Source organism: Delphinapterus leucas, chromosome 3 (genome assembly GCF_059928025.1).
Source record: "Delphinapterus leucas isolate spDelLeu-1000000601 "Yukka" chromosome 3, BTC_Dleu_Yukka2, whole genome shotgun sequence".
In the NCBI taxonomy this organism is placed as follows: Eukaryota; Metazoa; Chordata; class Mammalia; order Artiodactyla; family Monodontidae; genus Delphinapterus; species Delphinapterus leucas.
In genome coordinates this window covers 63722730-63745089 of record NC_143131.1, presented here as the reverse complement: position 1 = coordinate 63745089, position 22360 = coordinate 63722730, and the positions used below count along the sequence as shown (strand labels likewise).

The 22360-nt window shown below is 41.3% G+C and overlaps 1 protein-coding gene across 3 annotated transcripts in view; it reads left to right on the top strand.

The window, feature by feature from the left end:
- The window catches only part of LOC111185030 (uncharacterized), a 93683-nt gene that overhangs the window by 50203 nt on the left and 21120 nt on the right, over positions 1 to 22360 (top strand). For 2 of the 3 annotated variants that reach the window (XM_089909053.1, XM_089909051.1), the window contains exon 7: positions 15404 to 22033. The exons of the other annotated variant lie outside the window; for it this stretch is intronic. In XM_089909053.1, coding sequence (XP_089765179.1) covers positions 15404 to 15538 — 135 coding nt within the window. In that variant the 3' untranslated portion in view covers positions 15539 to 22033. Of the gene's footprint in view, positions 1 to 15403; positions 22034 to 22360 lie in introns of those variants that run through there. 3 annotated transcript variants of the gene reach the window in all.

Sequence of the window (22360 nt, the reverse complement as noted above, 5' to 3'; positions counted from 1 at the left end):
CCTTTTTTAAAGGGGCATTTGATGAATTCTCTATATGGGAGAAAGGCTGGAAATGTCAGGTTTTTTCAAGATAATAAAGCAGTGAACCTAAATGAGATTTTAATCTAAACCTTCTATAGGAGTAACAGCCCTTGCTATCATATCATCTTCCTGTTCACTCCAGCGTCCTGTTTACCTTTTTTTCCTGCAGCTGTTTGTTGTTTGTTGACACTGGAAGATCCCCTACTCCCAGGACCCATTTAGCCTTCCAGGTCTTCATGAAGCTCATTCTCCCCCAGACAAGATAGATTTGTTTTGTTTTGTTTGCTTTTCTTTTCTTTTGTTCACTTTTCCTTTTATATTTTCATTTCCTTCAAGAGTTTTAGTGTGATTCTTTCTTTTCTCTTCCATTCCCTTTAATAGTTACTTGGTGTTTCCTACATGTGGGCTACACTTTCTGAAATGCGTCGCTCTGCACCTCTTTGGAAGACCTGCTTTCATTTTTCCTGTCCAGGTCATTTGTGCAAATCCTTAAAGTTAGAGAATTAGTACTAATGACTGGTCAACTCCATCAATGCAGTCTCCCCTCTGTGAAAGTTTACTTTTCTGGTTCAATGTCTTTTACCGCAAAGCTTGTTAAGAGCCGTTATTGCTTGAAGAAGGTGCCTCCTGGAACCTTAAGACTTCCTGTTTATGCACAGGGCAGGGCCCCATTGAACTCTTGACAGTGTGGGCAGCTCCTGAGCTTTGTCAAAGAGCTTCAAGTAGGATCCAAGAAGAACCACAACCGGGACTTAAAAGCAAGTGTCTGCTTAGCTGCCATGTCTCTGCTAGAGGCCGTGAGGAAGCACCCAGCCAGAGCTTGGGACAGATTTGGTGCTGCCAGTAGAGAGGGTTGCACCAGTGTCAGGATCCCAGCAGGGCTGCCTTTGAGTCTGAAAGTGTCTTGGCTCTAGAAGAGGAAAAGTTACCTTCATCAAAGTCCCCAGGCTGAGTGGATAAAAACCAAGGACTGAGTTCCCATAATTGTGGAACCAGACAGACTGTTGTCTTTAGCTCCTGTTCATACAAATAGTGTTTATAGAAAATCCAGACTTCCTCACATCCCTTCAGTGTCCACCAGGGTCTAGAGGGGTCATAATCTGTTTCTGCTATAGTGTGACATTGTCACAGATCTGAGCAGGTCTGCAGGAGCTCAAAGTCTTCTATCCCCTGCTGAGTTTCTAAGCCCTACTCTGTATCAAATGCTCCCTCTCTATAAAGCTGTCCCTATGGAATAATTGTTAAAATGCCAGAAAACTCCTGTCTCCAAGCAGGGGATCTCTTCCCGGATTGGGGAGTGGGGCACTTGAGGCTAAATTAATGATTGGAAGCTGCTTGATGAAGCAGAATCTCAGCAGGGAGTCCTGGAGAGGAGCCAGGACAAACCCAGCAGGCTTGCCCCCATGGTGTCAAGTTTCTGGGTCAGGAAGAACCAGATGAGGCACTCGCCCACATGGCCAGAGCAGCAAAGCCAAGGAAAGAGTGTGCATTTTTCATCATGTAGGAGGGAAGAAAGCCATGGATTCAGGACCAGCCCCCTGAGGGGGTCTTACCCAGGCCTGGAGAAGCATGTGCTCCTAGAATGCCCACCTTCTGGCCAGGTTCTCGCTAGCATGGCCCTGAATAAAGCTGGCACCATCTTGCTTCCTGGTTCCCTGTTATCCGGGCTCCATACCATTCAGTCCCTTCCTGTCAGTGCAGTCATATTCCAGGTAGCAGGTGAGATACAGCTCTGTTCCAGTACAGTCCTTCTAGATTAGACATACAGGGTTAGTATGTGTTGTTATTGTTAAAGCCCACCGCCAGTATTCCTTCTAACCAGGTTCCAACTGTGCAATTGTAGAGAAGAGCAAAAGACTCCTTGAGGTTATCATGTCTTCCTCCTTTTAAAAGCCATTTTCATCCTTATATGCTGGCCTCACAATACTGCTTATCTCTTACCTCAATAATCCTGTGTAATAAATGACCACAAAATCTCCTTGACATATAATGGTAACCAGTGTTTTGGTTGGGTGTCTGGGGTGGTCAGCCAGGCCATCTGCTGGGGTGCCTCACACATCTAAGAGTGGGCTGGCTGTTGGCTGGGTGACCAAGGTGACCGAGTTCAGCAGGCTAGCCCGGGCATGTTCTCATGGCATGGTGGAGGAACACAAGGGAGGGAGAGGAATCATGTAAGCCACTCTATTTTCTGTTTATGAGGCGTTGCTAACATCCTACTAGCAAACTCAGTCACATGGCCAAGCCCAGATTCAAGGAGTAGGGAATCTCATTGCCTCTTTAGGGAGAGGGACCATAGATTAACATGGCCAAGGGTGCTGGATACAAGGAGGATTGCAAATATCACCCCCATCCTGGTCTCAACTGGGGTTAGGCTCACTCCATAGAGAAGATAAACTCCCACAATAGCAATCCCAACATAGTGATGAGTTACAACCCACGAAGTCAAATCTTTGTTCCCATGAATGATCTAGAGAAAGATCGCTTTGTTAGAGTGTTAATAACAAGAAATATTGACCACAAAGTTGGTTCTTGTTTGTTTTGGTTTGTTAAACAAGTGTTAGGAGACAATTCTCCATGGATCGCTCTCATTTCTTCATGTCTTGTGAATAGAGGCACTAACTACCGTTTGTTCCTAGCTGTATTTCCAAGTATGTTTCTACAGCAAATAGACTTGGAAGATAGGGTGGCTCCCTGTGGAGCAGGGTCAGAGAGCAGATGTTTTCCTCTAGAGCAAAAGCCACCAGACCTGCTTACTGCCCACTATAAAATATTCAAGTTCCCCAAGCCCAGGATCTCAGTTGTGATACAAGCCACTGTCTGTGCACATTCACCTGTGTCCCTCAGCCTTGCCCCCGCGGGATCTGGGAGGGAGGGGGTGTCAAGAGGCACCAATGCAGGTGTGAAGCTCATGCTGTTTGCTGTGCCATGAACAATGAAATTTTTTGTCTCTGACTCAGGAGTCCTCTACCAGCATCCATGAAACTATGGCAGGCTACTTGGTTAGTTTGTAATTAGGGCAAAAACTCAGACCCTTCATGATTCTTGACAAGTCAAGTAGCATCCTCCCAGTCATGTCCATGTATCTCGCTCCTAGAAACACCATGATCTACAGCCACTACCGTAGAGCCCTCCCTGTTGGCCAGAGCACCCTGATTGCTGCCCTGTCCTTCCCGCCCATTATGACAATTCTGTCTCCTTTGCTCTGATGGTTAACTGCCACCATCCAGTCTGTCATTTCAGAATTCTATCATTTCCATTGATACTAGGGAGCCCATTTCTGTGACAGCAACTCCTACTATCAACCCTGGTCCCTACCAAGAACAACCACCACCAAACTTCTCTAGGATGTCAGTGCCTCCCTCACCTGTACCCATTATTGTCTTAGTGAAGGGAACTTGCCCTTGGCCATCCTGAGGTATATAGTACATTGGTGGCTCCTATGGTCTTGCACAATAAATCTATTCTAACATTCCCACATATCTGAACTTTATGACCTCTTCATCAACACAGTGCTAAGGCAATTCAAACATTTCCACTTCATTTCCTGTGGCCATTGTTTGGTCCAAACTTCCAGGAGCTATCCCAGCAGTATATTAGGATCAGTCCTAGATATCATTTCCCTGATGTTCAAGCATGGGAGAGGGCTCCTATATCAAAAAATTCTCCCCTCCAGCCTTGTATTCTGCTCTTGCCACGAATTCCACCTACCCACCCCTGCCCCAGCTGATTCATTAAGACCACCCCTCATGTGATCCTTGGTTCCTACTGGTCCATAATAACCGGGTCCTGCAATGTCTTTGGTGTGTAAGATTTTTCCTCCTGGAGAAGGAGCTGTGTTTCTCTGCTCAGACGATGTTGGGACCTACTCTTTTTTTATTATCTGGAGACAATAAAAGGAGGCAGGGTAATCTTGAGGCACAAAGACATCACGGACGTGTTTGCTTCTCAAGTGAGTGCTGCTCAGGCCCATCAATCCAAATTTCCCCAAACCAAATCTCAGGTCGTACCCTTTTTTTTTTAACCCTGACTTTGACATAAGAGATTTGTTGAAGCTGTGATTTAATTTCCTCTGCAGCTCTGCCATTTTTATAACTATTCTGGGGCAATTTTTGAGCACATTTTATCCTGCAACTGCTGGAGGCCTTCTGGCTTTCATATCATACCTTCAGTTGATAGTTGGCTAAACTGAATCATTGGTTTTTCAAGGCTTCCAGAAAGTTAAAATCGGGCCACCTCCCCAAATCTTTTAATTTCCCTTACCGCCATTCCATTCAAGTGTTATAGCTGCCATATAACGCAGTGTTTCATCTTTTACCCATATGTGTACAGGTGAGTCTTAGTGACCATGATGCTACTGCATGCCGGGGGTTATCCCCGCCACACTCCAAAATCCCATCTGGAGAGCTTGCTTTTTAGGACCACTGCTACCAACTCTCTTAGCCTTGGCTCTCTTAAAAGCAGAGTCTGAGACAAAAGCTCATGTCAGCTGGTTTTCTTGGGAGTGACCCCAACGAGTAGGAGTGAGGAACCAGTGGAATAAAACTGGGAAGGAGAGAAAGCCAATGAAAGAATACAATGTATAACAATGTTTGCCTCACCCCACTCCTATTAATGATTGAGTGCTACACTATTTATGTCTTTAATATTTTGATTAGAATATCCATTCTGGGTAATTTGGAATATTTTTAATGAAGTTGCAATCTTTTTCTCATGTTTTTAAATTGCTATTCTGTTTGAGATTTTTTTCTTTCTGTTCTTTGTTCATTTATTTATTAAGATCCAGGCTTGGTTTTTTAAAAATATCTTCAACCATTTTCGTAGTCACTCTTATACATTACTAGTAGGATAAATATTGATAGAACATTTCTAGAAAGCCTTTTGCAGTGTGTATCAAGAATTTTTAAAACGTTTCCACCTATTGAAATCTCTCTAAGACAAGATGGACCCAGGGCCCTGGAACAGGGTAGGTTTCAGGGAGCATGGCTTAAGGGTCTGGGTAACACAGGGTTGACTTTTCATGGTCACTTTCGCCTAATTTGTTATTTGTATTTGTTGTTGTTATTGTTAGTGATATTTCAGGGCATTCGAAATTTTAAGCTTTTATCTATTCAAGCCTATTGACTTTAGAAAGTCATCCCCCACCTGAAGTCAGAAAATTTCAATCATATTTTCTTCTAGCTTTTTCTCCAAAGATTTGATATTTTAAAAACATTTAACTCCTCTAGACCTATAAAACCACTAACATAAAAAATGTAATAACACCAAGTGCTGGAGAGGGTGTGGAGAAACTGGGTCTCTCATACATTTCTGGTGGGAATGTAAAATGGTACAGTCTCTCCGGAAAACAGGTTGTTAGTTGCTTATATAACTAAACATTACCATGCAACCCAGCAATTGTGTCCTTGGGCTTTATTCCAGAGAAATAAAAATTTATGTTTACACAAAAACTTATATGCAGATGTTCACAGCAGCTTTATTCACAACAGCAAACTATTGAAAACAGCTCAAAGTCATTCAACTGGTAAATAGGTGAACAAACTGAGGTACATCCATACAACAGAATAAATACTACTCAGCCATAAAAAGGAATAAGCTATTAATGGCTGCAACTAGATGGACCTCAAGGGCATTATTCTTAGTGGAAAAGGACAATCTCAGGAGGTTACCCACGTGACCCCAATTATATATAACATTTTTGAAACGACAAAACTGAAAGATGGAGAACAGATTAGTGATTGTCAGGACAGGAATGGTGGTAGGTGGGGAGTAAAGGGTGTTGAGGAACCCAGGGGAGCGGAATGGTTGGAGATGCGTGAGGACATAAAGAGGCAGCATGAAGGAGTTGCTCTGTGGTGGTAGGCCAGTTCTGTGCCTTGTTTGTGGTGATGCTTTACCCAATTCTGCTCATGGGGTAAAACTGCATAGAACCGCACACTCACACACACATGTACACACACACACACACACACATGCAGGTTTTAAAAAAATGGTAGAAACTATAGTGTGTAGTCTGGTTTAAAAGTAACTTTTCGTCGTCAGTTTCCTGGTTTTGTACAGCAGCTATGGAAGATGTTATCACTGGGAGATGCTGGGTGAAGGGCACTCAGGACTCTACTGTTTTTGCAACTATCTATGAGTTTATAATTTTTTTCAAAATAAAAGTTTAAAAAAATGTAACACTTTAATTAACCTGAAACTTATTTTATAAATTGTATGAGGTGAGAAACTGAATTGATTTATATCCACATGGTTACCCAAGATCCTACCATTATATCTTGACTAATACTTTCCTGCCCTACTAATTTATGGAACCTCTTATGGTTTTCATTGAACTCTTAAAAATTCTGGGATCTCTTGCTAAGTTACCCAGCTCTACTGTTATATGTTTTCTTTCATCTTGTGCCAAAGTCTCACTGATTTAATTGTTGTGACGTTACAATGTTTCAGTAGCTGGTAACACTAGTGATTCTTTATTGCTGTTAATAATAACAAAGAGGAAGGAGGAGGAGGAAGGAAAGTCATGTTTTCTGAATACTTACCATGATCCAGATATAGGGCTAAGATCTTCACTTGGATTGTATCACTTAATCCTCCCAATACTCATATGAAGTAGGTTTTATTATTATTTCCCTTTAACAGATAAGGAGTGAGAGATTCAGAGAAATTGGGCACTTACTCAGGATCACAGGCTAGTAAGCAGCAGAGCCAGGATTCAAACCCAGGCCTGTAGGATTCCAAAGACTATTCTTTTAACTACTGTAACATACTGTCTCTTTTTTTAAAAAAAGAAAATTTATCTCACTTGTTTATTCTTCTACTTCAACTAACAAAATCATACAGTCATGTTCTGAATAGAAAAAAAATGATATTTTGGTTGTATATTCTCAAATGTCTAAATTAATTTTGAAAAGAGTTAGCTATCTTGACATTTACTTTTCCTATGCATGGTCATGGCATTCAAGTCTTATATCATTCAAAACAGTCAGTTTGATTTTAAAATTACTTTAAATATCTTTGAATAGGTAATTCAGGTTCATGATACAAATGTCAAAGGTACAAAATGGTACACAGTGAAGTGTAAGTGTCCATCCCAGCCCATCCCACTGTTACCAGTCTCTTATGTGCCCTTCTAAAAATAAACGATGGGGCTTCCCTGGTGGCGCAGTGCTTGAGAGTCCGCCTGCCGATGCAGGGGACACGGGTTCGTGCCCCGGTCTGGGAAGATCCCACATGCCGCGGAGCAGCTGGGCCCGTGAGCCATGGCCACTGAGCCTGCGCGTCCGGAGCCTGTGCTCCGCAACGGGAGAGGCCACAACAGTGAGAGGCCCGCGTACCACAAAAATAAATAAATAAATAAATAAAAATAAAAATAAACGATGGAATTGTAAGTGTATATGTGTATATAGTCTATACATACACACATACTACTTTGCAACTTGATTTTCCTTTGTTTAAAAATCTTAGAGTCTGTTCCATGTTAGTATATAGGGCGCTGCCTATTCTTTTAATGCCTACATTGTTTTCCATTGACTGAGTATAATAAAATTTATTTCACCTGCCCCACATTGATGGACATTAAGGTTTCCATTTTTTTCCTATTATGCATAATGTTATAAAGAACATCCTTGCACGTACTTTATTTCATACATGTGCAAGAATATGTGTATATTAAGTCCCTAAGAGTGAAATTTCTGGATCTAAGGGTTTGTGCACTTATAATTTGACTAGGTGTTTTCCAAACTGACTTTCAGAAACTTGAACAAATTTACACTACCACCACCAAGAGAGTGCCTGTTTTTCCAGAGCCCTTATCGAATTCTTTATCTTTGCCAATCTAATAAGTGAAAATAGTATTTTATTATAGTTTTAATTTGCCTTTCTCATATTACAAATAAGAGTGAGCCTGAGTTGTCAGTCATTTTCTTAATGATTTGTAGGAGATTTTATATATTACAGGATTTTACCCTTTCCTTGTAATTTAAATTTTTCCCCCTAGTTTGTCTTTTTTTTTTTTTTTTAACTTTTTAGACTTTGCTTATGCAGAGGAGTTGCCATGCAGAAATTGTTTCTTCTCATGTAGTCAAGTCTGTCAATCTTGTCTTTTATGGTTTCAAAGTCTTGTGTCATACTTAGGTTCCTCTAGTAATTGTATGGTTCTTTTAAGCCTTTCACTTATCTAGAATTTATTTTGTCTTTGTTTGGCTGACTACCCAGTTGTCCCAATATTATTTTTAAAGTGAGCCATTTTTCTTTCCTGATTTGAAGTGCCAACTGAGTCCATCTATACTAAATTTCTGTTTGTATTCGGGTCCATTTGTGGACTTTCAAGGCTGTTTCATTGAACTTTATGACAATTCATGTGTCAGTACCTCACAGTTTTACTTATTATATTTTGATAACATGTTTTATTGTCAGATAAAGCTTGTGTCTTTACCACTTTTATTTTTCAAAACAGTGAGCTTGTTTATTCTTAACTGTGATGCTGGGCCCATACCTCAGGGCTCCAGCCAGCTCATATATTCTTCCCAGGCCCAGTCCTGAGTCAGGGTCCCTATTTCTTGTTCTCGTGCACATTTAGAGGACTGCTTAGCAGAAATGTGAGTCCCCTTTACTCATCCGCCTCTGACAGGGGCTTCCCTAAAGGCCTTCACCAATAGTGCTTCCGCGTCCTGGAGGGATTCACCCTCCCTGGATCAAACACAGTGCTTGAAGTACTTCTCTTGCTGAAGTTCTCAGAATAAGTTCTGAGGTTTGATGTTTTTCTCCAACTAATGTCAAATAGCAGGCCTGTAATTTTCCCAAATTTAAAAGCATTTTCCCCTGGCTTCCTGGCTGGCTCAGACTTGCAAAAATAGTCTCGATTTCAACCTCACTTCCTCTAACATTGTGCAAGACAGTGTGTGGCAAAGCCTTAGAATATAAAATGTTTCTGACATTTTCACTCTGTGACTTGCCAGTTTTTCATTTGATTCTTTTTCCTTTTTATAAAGACAAATTAGAAAGCAATCACTCCGTAACCTTTGGCTTTGTTATTTCTTTATCCTTTGTGCTACCCAGTTCTATTTCCTTGTCTATCACTCTTCTGTATTGATTTTGGATGGTTTGGTGTTTGCCTTTGTGCTTTGCAAAGAGAGCCATTGATTTTGAACAGATCTAGAAACGTTGGGAGCTTTTGGTGACATAGCCAATCTTAGTGTTGCTACTAAAGGCATTAGAAGTTGCCTTGCAAGTGAGTTTATTGTCTCAGTGTATGATTATGGAAATAAAGACTGCTGACGGTTTCTGGCAAAGACCTTCAGAGTTATCATTTGCCTATTCATGACAACAAGAACCAAGAATGACCTATTGAACGTCCTGCTGAACCACTGGTGGCAAATGTGTCTTCAATTTCAACTCTAAAAACTAGGATAGCTGTAATGGAGAGAGAATTTTGGAAGGAGAAGTAGGAGAATATAGTCTTAATGTGCTCTGTCTAGATGGAATACCTCACCATGCTCTGGAGAAAAAGGCTGCCGAACAACTCATAAATAGGAGGTTGTATCATACAGACTCTTCTAGATGGTTCCTAAATGATAAGCGCTGGGGATAATGTGAATAGTGAGGCTACCTTATTTTTTCACCTTTCTTCCTCACAAATCATCCTCCAGATTTTTACCCAGTCTCTTGCATACAGCACATGAGAAATTAATGGCCAAAGGGCAAGCAGTAGAAAAGAGTGAAGGAAAAAATTTAAGTCATCCTCAGGCTGGACGACTAGGTGCTAAACAGTTGGAAGTTTCCTCTAGGGACTTCCCTGGTGGAGCAGTGGTTAAGAATCCGCCTGCCAATGCAGGAACACGGGTTCGATCCCTGGTCCGGGAAGATCCCACATGCCACGGAGCAAAAGAGCCCATGCGCCACAACTGCTGAGCCTGCTCTCTAGAGCCTGAAATCCACAACTACTGAGCCCTCGTGCCATAATTGCTGAAGCCCGTGCACCTAGAGACCGTGCTCTGCAACAAGAGAAGCCACCGCAATGAGAAGCATGCCCACCACCAGGAAGAGTAGCCCCCGCTCGCCGCAACGAGAGAAAGCCCATGTGCAGCGACGAAGACCCAGCAGAGCCAAAAATAAATAAATTTTTTAAAAAAGAAAGAAAGCTGCCTCTAATTATATAGCAAGGATGATGTTGAGGGATGAGCTCAGCCAGCTCCCCAGCCCCAGAGATGGTGCCGTGAGAATGACCACAATGAAGCCTTTGCCCAGGAGCTAAGGTACTTGCTGCCTTAGCTGTGGATCCTGCCAGGCTGACCAAGCATCCCCTCCCTGTCACTGGCTCTGCCTCTGGAGTGGTTGAGAGTCCGCCTGCTGATGCAGGGGACACGGGTTCGTGCCCTAGTCTGGATGATCCCACATGCCGCGGAGCGGCTGGGCCCGTGAGCCATGGCTGCTGAGCCTGCGCATCCAGAGCCTGTGCTCCGCAACGGGAGAGGCCACAACAGTGAGAGGCACGCGTACCGCAAAAAAAACACCCCTAACTTCTGTGCTAATATTTCCTTTGATTTTCCCCAAGTCACCCTTCAAATCAGGGTAAGTGCCAAATCAGAGCACCCACAGTTGTTCAGCATCATCACTGAGCACCCCCGCCTCCCTGTGTAATCTATTTCTTCTGAGAGTCATCATTTAAGATGCCTTTCACGCATTTCTCCCTGTCTCTCCGATGTGTTTATGTAACCTCTCTCTGGCTCCCTTAATCACACCTTATCTTGAGTGAGCATCCCCCAGATCTCCCTAGGACAATCTGTTTATCAGTATGGGGAACAGACACAAGATTTCTTCCTTATCCTGACTTGCTGGAAGTTTCCTTCTGCAACCTGTTCTTAAATCTCTGTCCCAGCCTGCCTTGCTACCCTTTGTCACAGACAATGACCACTGGGAAGCAGGTTAAAAGTATTTTCTGACAAAAGCAGCCCACTGAGTTGTATACATTTCCTCTTCTTTTATTATCACGTTCCCATTTTCCCTAGCCAGCGGGTCAATAATAATTTTTTTTTTCTCTTCTCTTGCAGTAAGTGAATTCCAGCCAGGTTCAATAACATCCCTGAATAGGCCAGGAAATTTTAACTTTGATAAACCAGGAGGTAGTTAATGGAGGACTTTCTGATCAGGGGCTCTCAGCTTATAACATACAGAGTTACAGCTCTTAGGGGAGGGGAACTTGCAGCCCTCACACATCCCAGAGGTTGATGCCTGGGACCAGGGCAATTTCAGGCTATGATATTCCTCTCACCATTCTTTCCTCAACCATTTCTGCAGATTCCTGCTGAGACCAATGCCTGTTGATGAGGTTTCCACTTCCTGCCTCTACATTTTCTTTTTGTAAATTCATTTTTTGTCTACATGCACAAAGTTAAAGTCAAATTGTGTCACAAGACTTGTGAAGGAAAACAGCACTCCTCCACCTTCTACTCCAGTCCCATTTCCCAGAGGTAACAATTTGACCTCTTTCAGTGGTTTCTCCAGATATTTGCCATACTTAACGTTGCTATTACAGACATATCAGTTTTTAGACACACCCACATTATCTGTTGACTTTCTAACCAATGGTAGAGTGGGGATTGAACTTTCTTTCACTACCATCCCTCCTTCCCCTCCCCCAATAAAATATCAAAACTTTTAAAAATGTAATTGACATTTAGTTTTTATATTATGTTCCCAGCCAAGCTAAGTAGTGTAAGGTAATTATATTTCTTCTGTTTTACGATTTTTGTCTTACCTGCAGTTATTTGCCTTTCCTTTTTCTTAGGCTTGTATATACTTGTCTCTGAATCTTTCTAGACTCTCCCACAATATTGTAGACAAATTCCTCTTAAAACAATTTTCCTCATGGTAAAGACAGGTTTTCTGATCAGATTTTTGTTTGTTTGTTTTTTAATCTGGAGGTTACCTACCTTCTGGGAGCCTGAAGGCTTTCTACCCTTATGTGAGCTGGTTACTCACCAGGCCTTCTGAACAACCATCAGTCTAGGGCTCCTCTTTACTCCTCTCCTTGGTCCTGGACCAAGTTGAATCCTTTGAGGAGACACTAAGGTAGAGTTAAGAGAGCAAGAGATTTATTGAGGAGAAATACCAATGCAAGAAAAGAGAAGAGCAGGACTGGACAGGAGAGCTATCAGATTGTGTTGCAGACCCGACTCTACCAGCCCTATAAGGAGTGCCAGTGCAAACAGTGTCCCCTTGGGAGGCCCCATGATAGTGGAAATGGCTCAGTCCTTTTGTTACCGCCTTGCTCAATTGTTGACCAAGGGCCACCCCAAGAAGAATGTAACCTTGGCTCAAAGCTGAAGCATAACCCAAAGGAGCTACCATCTAGAGGCTGTCAGCTAACCACACTTCTTTCAGTTGGGCAACAAGTCATTTTCTGAAGGGGGTCTGAGCAGCACATTTCTAGGTCTGCACAGATCACATTTTCCGAATTCCGTATCTTCCTCTTTCTTATTTTCCTGCCTCATTTTGTTGGAGCACACTCTCAGTAGTTCCTTAAAGCACTTAGAATGTAAATTTTTGAAACCTAGAATACCTATAAATGTCATTATTCTACGCTCATACTTGATAGTTTGGTTGGGTATAGAATTCCACATCCCTTTGACTTATAATTTTGAAGTAATTGTAAGAAGATAACTGCTCTATCGTCTTTGGGATTCTGATGTTGCTGTTCATAAATCTGATGCCATTGTGTTTCCCACCCCTCATATTCTCACTTTTTTCCCTACTATTTTCTCTCTCTGGAAACTTTTCGGATCTTTATTCCCAGTGTAATTCCCACTGTAATTTAAAATGATGTGACTTGGTAAACTTTTTTATTCATTAGTTTGGGCACATAATGGGCATGTTGAATCTGGAGAATAATGACATTATACATTGAGAAAATTTTTTAAATTACCTATTTAATAATTTTCTTCACTTAATTTTTTCTGTTCTCTCTTCCTTGAGCATCTGTTAGTCAGAGGTAGAACTTTCTGGATTGATCCTCTTTTGTGATCTTTTCCCTCCTATACGTAACTTTTGTCTTTTTTCATAAACTCTCTAACAAAAGATTTTATCTTCCAATCTGTCCATTGAATTTTTCATTTCGCTGTCATGGCTTTCATTTTCAAGGGTCTTTTTAAAATTCTCTGATAATTCCATTATAATATCCTGTTCCTGTTTCACAGACACAACATCTTCTCCCATTTGTTTGAGGATGTTAGAGTTTTGTTGTTCTTTTTTTTTAAATTCTGCTCTCTGTATTATCTCAATTTCCTCCAGGTTCCTTTTTTTTTTTTTTTTTTTTTCCTTTTCTTATATATTCTGTTCTCTGTCTTTCAGGTTGAAGGTTTTCTTCAAGTATCTGGTGATCTTTAGTTGTCTGATCAAATTTAAGAGTGAGATACTGTAGAGTGCATTGAAAGGTATACAGGTAGGCTTGTTAAATGGTAGGCTCTGCTCTACAGAGACCAAGTGGCAAGCTGGCCTTTTAATTGGGGGTCCTAAAAGGTCAGAATCTGTAGAACTTTTCTGTGGAATCTTTAAGTTTCTCTCAAAGGAGAAAACTCTAGTCTCCTATCTGTGTGCTGCAATCCTGGCTGCCATTGTTTTGAAAGCCAGGAGGAAGAGAGACTGAGGGACTCTCCATTTAGTACACAGATTTTTATTCAGCCTCTGTTTTCAATAGGGCATATCCCTCCCATCCTCTCCTAAGATCTAAGATGTGCTGGTATCCCAGAATAGGGAGCTTGTTATGTTTACATGTTCCAGAGAATAAATATCTAGTTTCTAAACTAGGGGGTGCGGTTAGGAGGTGGTTGCCTGCTGGGTGGGGGAGAGGAAAGACACGGGGCTATAAATTCTCTTTATACAACTTTCAACTAGTCCCCTGTTTTCATTTCCATACTTAACTGACATCTTCCATAATGCCTAACACTCCAGTTCTTGAGACTTTCCAGGGTTCTGTAGTATGAACTGTCTTGCTCCTCACTGTGCCTCTCTCTGCAAGCACATTCTTACATTCAGCTTTCTCCGCTCTGCTGTATCAGTCACTCCTCCTATGTCTACCTCTTCCAAAATTTTTATACCTTTAAGTGGCTGTTGTCTTCTGTAATTTGGAATATATATATACATACTTGTTAAATATCTTTACTAGCGCTTTTTCTGACAGAAGAGATATAAATGTATATATTTAATATACCATGTTTAATTGAAAATCCCTGACATGAATTTCCAGTGGGTTTACAGGATGACCATAGTAATTTCCCTTTAACTTTATTCCAATTCTTGCAAACATTTGGGCATCCTTATGACACAGGGAAAACAGCAGTTCCAGAGTCCCATGACTCTCTGATAATGCTGTTTCCTTGATTGTCCTGGATGTTACACAGTGTTCATGCAGTGTGCTTGTCAGGCAAGACTTTGGTTCAGTTATTTTCCCAGCTCTTTTGGAATGTGTTATGCCATGACTTTGTTTTGTGATTCATATTCCAAGCTTTGGTATTAAGGCTGGAATAGGAGTGAACATTGTGTAATATCAAAACTTCCCAGTAGAAATTCACGTCATAAGTCCTCAGATTAGTAAACTCAAAGGCTAAGCGTTGGCTGCCTAGAGAGAGTAAATGTTTCCACAAAAGGAAAAGAATAACCTTTTGGCAAGCATAAAACTATGTTCTCTACCTCTTCTAAGATAAACATAAAATTGCTCATGGTGAAAAGGACATGAAAATTTGTCCAATTCAACCACTCATACAAGGCTTAGAGCCCCCCACTCCCCATCATCCCCATCAACCTGTAAAAGGAGGGTGGAGACCGTGCTTGAACTCATCTGGTGATGAAAATTTACTCCTCCTTTAGGTGACCTCTTCCCCCTTCACAACTCTAACTGTTCTGATTTTTATTATCTACCCCTTACTGAGCACCAATGATGAGCCTAGCTCTCTGCCACGAGCTTTACAAATATCTCAGTTAATCCTCACCACAGCCCTGGAAGTGTTATCATTCCCATTTTGCAATTCAGAAAACTCAGAGAGATTAACTGTTTGGCCAAGATCCCACAGCTAGTGAGTGGCAGGGCCAGCAGAACAATGGTATCTCTGGCTATAACTCCTCATTTTTTCTATTGGCTTTTCCTTTTGTCAAGCCCATAATACCCCCTTTTGATAGCTTTCATCCACCAGGGTTATTTCTGTCCCTTGGGAGCATAGAGGGAAAAACCTCGCCTCTCTTCCACATTAACACTCTTCAACTATTTCAAGATATTTATCTGACGTCCTTTCCACTCCAGGCTAAAGCTTTCTTAAAAACAAAAAAGAGGAAGAGAAGAAAGGAAGATCAACATCTGTTTTAAAGATATTAAATGTATTTCTCCCTCTAGTTTCTGAGTTCTTTTCCTACTTGCGACGCTGCAGGACCACTGGTCCAACCTCATAAGAGGGCGTACCCTGGATCTCTTCAGTGTGTGGTTGGAAGCTGCTGCCCAGAAGATAGCTATGACTCTGCCCCAAACTGATGATTGCAAAGGGCCAAGATGGGCCTATATAAACTGGGAGTATCTAATACATCAGCCTCTGAAGTTGCACCAATCATAATGGAATTCCTTCGGGAAGAGACCCAGATGAGTCCGGGGCAATATTAATTGCTTAATAAAAGTGTTCTTACATAGACTTTGTTGTGTGCCCTAAAGCAACTTCAAATTATAAATTGACGTTGAACCACTGCCCATATAAGTCCCACCAGATAGCCTGGTTCCTTGGTTACAGGTAGATTTGTTTTATGGTGCTGTTGCCCAAATTTGCCTGATCATAAGCCCCTGGGATCTTATTTAAACTACAGAGTTCTGCACATCACCCCAGACCTCCTGAGTCAGAATCTGCAGGGGAGGGATCTGCATTTTTTTTTTTTTTTTTTTTTTTGCAGTACGTGGGCCTCTCACTGTTGTGGCCTCTCCCGCTGTGGAGCACAGGCTCTGGACACGCAGGCTCAGTGGCCATGGCTCAGGGGCCCAGCCGCTCCACGGCATGTGGGATCTTCCCGGACCGGGGCATGAACCCGTGTCCCCTGCATTGGCAGGCGGACTCTCAACTACAGCACCACCAGGGAAGCCCGGGATCTGCATTTTTAATAAGCCTTTCCAAGGGATTCTCATCATCACCAAGTCTGGAAAACACTGTTTTGAGGAGTTCATTGCCTGAAATTCCATTCCTTGTTTTTACAATTTGGAGAAGAAAAAGAGCTGAATGAAGATTATGAGGGTTAATTTTATGTGTCAAATTGGCTGGGCCACCATGCCCAGATATGTGGTCCAGTGTTATTCTGGATGTTTCTATGTGGGTGTTTTGGGATGAGATTAACATTTAAATCAGTGGACTTTGAGTAAAGCCAAGTGCCCTTGGTAATGCAGGTGGGCCTCATCCAATCAGTTGAAGGCCTGAATAGAACAACAGGCTGATCCCCCTCAAGCAAAAGTGAATTCTGCAGCAGACGGCCTTAGACTTGAACTACAGCATGGCTCTTCCCTGAGGGGGGTGGATAGAATAGCTGAGAAGAGAAGAAATGAAGAGAGCCGTAGTATTCTTCTGAAGGGGCAAGAGGAATTGAAAGGTACAAAACAGCTGTAATAACCTTGCTGTGACAACAACCCATAACAAATACTTTTGGAAAGCAGCAGGAGTAGAGACTGAGACCTGTTTTTTTTGTTGTTGTTGTTTTGTTTTGTTTTTTTGCCGTTCGCAGGCCTCTCACTGTTGTGGCCTCTCCCGTTGTGGAGCACAGGCTCCGGATGCGCAGGCTCAGCGGCCAAGGCTCATGGGCCCAGCTGCTCCATGGCATGTGGGATCTTCCCGGACTGGGGCACGAGCCCGCGTCCCCTGCATCGGCAGGTGGACTCTCAACCACTGTGCCACCAGGGAAGCCCCCTGAGGCCTGTTTTTAATACTAGATTTGTTTTTACATCAGACTGAGGTATAATTTACACACAATAAAACCTACGCTTTTAAAGTAGAAATTGGATGAGTTTTGATGAATGTATAATATAAACTCACGTAACCACTATAAGAATCAAGATGCAAAATATTTCCGTTACCTCAAAAGTTCCCTTGAACTCTTCTTTAGCCAATCCCTCTGCCATACCCTGGCTCCTGGCAACCACTGATTTGTTTTCTGTTGATATAGTTTGATTTTTAGAATTCCATGTAAATAGAATCACATGGAATGTAGTTTTCTGTGTCTGTCTTCCTTTACTTAGCACAATGCTTTCAAGATTTATCTATAAAAAATTTTTTAAAGTAAAAAATATTTTAAAATATATAAAATAAATTAATTAAAAAAATTTTTTTAAGATTTATCTAATACCGCTGCATCTATCAGTAAGTTTTCCTTTCTGTTGCTGACTAGTATTCCACTGTATGGATGTACCACAGTTTATCCATTCACCAGTTAATAGACATTTAGGTTGTTTCCAGTTTGGGGCTAGTATGAATAATGTTGCTATGAGTATTCCTACTCAGGTCTTTGTCCAGACATGTGTCTTAATGTCTCTTGGGTAAATACCCAGGAGTGGGATTGCTGCGTCATATGTTAAGTGTATGTTTACCCTTATAAGAAATTGACCAACTATTTTTCAATGGCTGTACCATTTTGATTTGCAACTGCAACGTAGTACTGAGTTTTTTTGACGAAGACATGATGTAGACATGTACAACAACTCATTGCAGACAGATCTACAAACACCTTTCTTTGGTGTCATCAGTGTTACCGAGTCCAAGCTCACTCTGCTTGCTGCACAACAGGCCAATAAATCAGGAGACAAGGTGTTGAGGCAAGGAATAGCGGCTTTATTCGGAAAGCCAGTAGACCATGAAGATGGCAGACTAGGTTCCCCAAAAAACCATCTTATCGGGGTCTGGATACCAGTTTCTTTTATGGAGCAGAGAAGGGGAGGAGGTGAGGAGGTAGAGTAAAAGGGCCATTAGTTTTGCCTGGCTTGGCCAGCATCGGGAGGGGATGTGTTCATTTCTTCGTTTTTGCAGCCATTCACAGGTGGGCAGGGTCAGATTATCTCCCTGTGAGCTGAACAAAGGCATGTTAGTTTAACATTCAGGCAGAGGGTCAGGGTTCCCTGAGGCAGGCCATTCTGTATGATTATAATAACAAAAGCAACGAAAAGCAAAGAAACAGATCCAACATGGGGTTAGATTTTGCTCTTCTCTGTTACATCAGCAGGGACAGAGAATTAGCTTTGTATAAAATACTGCTTAAGAGCACTGGACCTGGAGTCAGACTGAGCTAGGTCCATCACTGGATTCAACAATATTACTTCTGTAACTCGGGAAAAGTCACTGGATCTCTCCACGCCTATTTCCCTCATCTGTAAAATGGAAATAGTAATAGTTCCTCTCTGCTTAAGCATGTTGTGAGGATTAAATGAGATAAAGCACATCATGTACTTAGTATAGAACCTGGTACATGATGAGTGGTCCATATAAATTACTCTTATTGCTCTCATTACCTTCTTTGAAATGGTATTTGTTGCAGTAGGGTTTAACTATGTGAGAACATGGACTATGAACTTGACTTCTTTGGAGTTTCTTTTTGGTAATAACTTAGAGCTCAAGAAAACCATAGGAAGCTGGAAAGGATGTTTTGTCACTGAAAGAAAGTATTTGTGGTTATCTGGAATGAAAAGCCAGCACGTCTTTCTACATCCCCTCTAAATTTTCTGACTTTAGTTTCCTAATCTCTAAAGCATGGGTAATAATTCTTGCCCTTTCTCTCTCACGGGTTTGATGTGGCAGTCAAAGGAAAAACACTTTCATTAGAAAGTGTTAAGTGTTATAGAAAAATCTGCCACCAGTGAAAGTTTTAGAAGATAGCTTTCATAAGAGATGATTTAGTTAGAAATAACCAGAAAACGGTGTCCTTTAAAAATTTCCTTTTTCCAATGTTACATTGGAAAAAATAAGCTGTTAGTTGGGGAAAATTGCAACAAAATGCTATTAAAGTAAGGCTTGTAAGAAATTAGTACCAAGAAGATCAAACTACCACATAGGTCCTAAGCCAGCACTAATGTACCTCCAATGTAAAAAAGAACATCATACACCTGGTACCTTTCAAACCTACAGTAGGCTAGCAAGCTGAATTCAACATGGTATTTTAGTGGCTACAGGAGAATGGTTTGTCTGCATATGCATCCAAACATCTGCTTTCAGTTGCTTAGTTAGATGACACATGAGTTTGGACATGTGACTTGAAATCTTTTTTGAGACCCTATTAATTGCGTGAAAAAACCTGTTTACACAATGGCATCTCCTACAGTCAGGAAAGTTTTAATATAAATATAAATTATGTAACTCTCCATCGCAACCATGTGAAGAACAGAATATAAAGTACAAAGTTGCATTTGGGAACAGAGAAGTAATGTGTATTCAGAATGGAAAAGAATTAATTGTGCCTTCCATAATTTAGGAGCACTGCCAGCAGTCAGCCTAAGCATCTAAGTCATGTTTTTCCCCCAGGATCCAGATCGTCAGGGTTCGGTCCTACCTGTTCTGTGGAGGAAGTCTAATTCCCCCTTATTTCCCCAATAGGAAGAGGAGAGAGAGGAGGGAAGCTTTGACACAGCTGCCCCCAGCCTTACCTTCGCGATGTGGGCTCTCAAATTCAGATACTTAGCATTTCTTATTTAATAAGTTGCTTTTTTTAACCGAAGTCAGAGCATTTATCATAAATTATTTTTAAAACTCAGAAATAAAAGAATGAAGTTGTATTTTTAATATGCTAATGGACAAATGTATTCATCCATTTTCTTTCTCATATATTTTTAGGGTGGACATTCTGATATTTACTATGTGAACTGAAATTATTATGTGTGGCCAGACACATAGAACATGTGGTTTACTCAGAACTCAGCCCAAAATGTCACCATTCAGAAGCATTCACTGAGCACCTACCTACCTCAGGAATACTTAGAATTATCATGAAAATGACCATGTTTGTGAACATGACTAAATATTATATATACTAAATAATAAATATAAATATATACATATATGTATATGTGTATATATATACATATATATTACAGATGAGGAAACCAAGACCCAGAAAGGTACAATAACTTATGCAACATTTCACAGCTAGTAAACAGGAGAAATAGAATTGAAATTCAGGTCCTGCTATTTGGCTGTTGCCAAATAACAGAAGTATAACCCAAAAAACTCAGGGCATGAAAACTCTAGAAATATATTTTGACCTGTGACCTCAAGGAGAACTGCAGGAATACCTCAGGTGTTCTCCAAGGAAATCAACCTCAAAATTAAGACATACATCTCAAATATCACTACTTTCCTTAATAACCTGAATAGATCTGTAATCTAAATTTCTTAATACTTCCTAAATTTATTTCTAGTTCCAACCTGGAATATCTCTTGGAATAAGAAGTACCTTAAGTTTACTAGCAGTTGTGTTTTTCAGTATTGCTTTTATATCAACATAAAATATTTTTCACACTTCAATGAATATTCCCCATTTCTAGTGTTCTGAATTTTGGGGTACATGTTCTTTTCCTATCCATACTTTCAAAATTTTATAAAGTTTGCTTGTATCTTCCTCCCTAATTAAGAACACTCAGTTTCTGAGTCTGTCTGAATCTGGCCTCATAAGCAAGTCTCTTTATTGCAGAAGCTGACTCTGGGCATCTTGCAGATGAAAAAAAAAGATAAAACCTGCCTACCTGGCCTCCTTCACAGGCCTCCCCCTGGTTAGACATGGTCTCCTCCCCACTGTGTCCGGCAGGTCTGCCTTTAGGATACCTACTCCCTTCTCTTCTTTCCACTCACGGATTAATAACCAACTAGAATTTAGGTTCTTTCTTGCCCTTCATTATCTCACACAGTTAATAGGCCACAATATCTCCTACCTTTCTGATGAGTGCTAACATTTTAGTTTATGAAAGCTGTCACATTACAAAAATATTTTTTTTAATGAATCAAGCAAAGGATGTGGGAGAAAGAGAGAGAAAAACCCTCACTATCTTTGGCAATCAAAAGTTCTGTGCTACTGTATAGCACAGAGAACTGTGTTCAATATCCTATGATAAACCATAATGGAAAATAATATTTTTTTAAAAAGAAAGTATCTATATGTATAACTGAATCACTTTGCTGTACAGCAATAATTAAAACAACGTTGTAAATCAACTATACTTGAATAAAAAAATAATAAAATAAGATTTTTAAAATAAATTTATTTATTTATTTTTGGCTGTGTTGGGTCTTCATTGCCGTGTGACGGCTTTTTCTAGTTGTTGCGAGCGAGGGTTACTCTTCGTTGTGGTGTGCGGGCTTCTCATTGCAGTGGCTTCTCTTGTCGTGGAGCACCGGCTCTAGGCACGTGGGCTTCAGTAGTTGTGGCACGTGGGCTCAGTAGTTGTGGTGCACGGGCTTAGTTGCTCCATGGTATGTGGGATCTTTCCAAACCAGGGTGTGAACCTGTGTCCCTTGCATTGGCAGGCAGATTCTTAACCACTGTGCCACCAGGGAAGTCCCAAAATAAAAATTTTTAAAGGAAAAAAATGTTCTGTGGATCACAAGTGTGGTGGGCATCAGAAACATCTGTAGATTCCTTGGCTCAACCCCAGACCTAATAAATGAATCTCTCTAGAGTGGAGTCCAGGAATCTTCAATTTAACTGGGTCTCCCCCCCAGGTTAATTCTGATGTATGTGGTCAGAAGCACTGAAATGGTGTGATGTGATCAGTCAAACCATTCTCTTCTGGAAAGAGGCAGTGTAGCTGATCTAAAACTAACACTATTCATGACTTCTCACTTGTGATAGAAAATTCCACTTAAAACTATGAGCAATCTGGGGCTTCCCTGGTGGCACAGTGGTTAAGAATCCGCCTGCCAATGAAGGGGACACGGGTTCGAGCCCTGGCCTGGGAAGATCCCACATGCCACGGAGCAACTAAGCCCATGCTCCACAACTACTGAGCCTGTGCTCTACAGCCCACGAGCCACAGCTACTGAGCCTGCGTGCCACAACTACTGAAGCCCATGCGCCTAGAGCCCGTGCTCCACAACAAGAGAAGCCACCGCAATGAGAAGCCCGTGCACCACAACGAAGAGTAGCCCCTGCTCACTGCAACCAGAGAAAAGCCTGTACACAACAACGAAGACCCAATGCAGCCAAAAATTAAAAATAAATAAATCAAAAAAACCCACAAAAGACCAAAACAAAACAAACAAAAATTTACACATCGAATCACATAAATGCCGCCTGAAGCAACAGCAACTGCTTCTTGCCCATGATGTGGAGAGAGCGTTTTTAGTTCTTC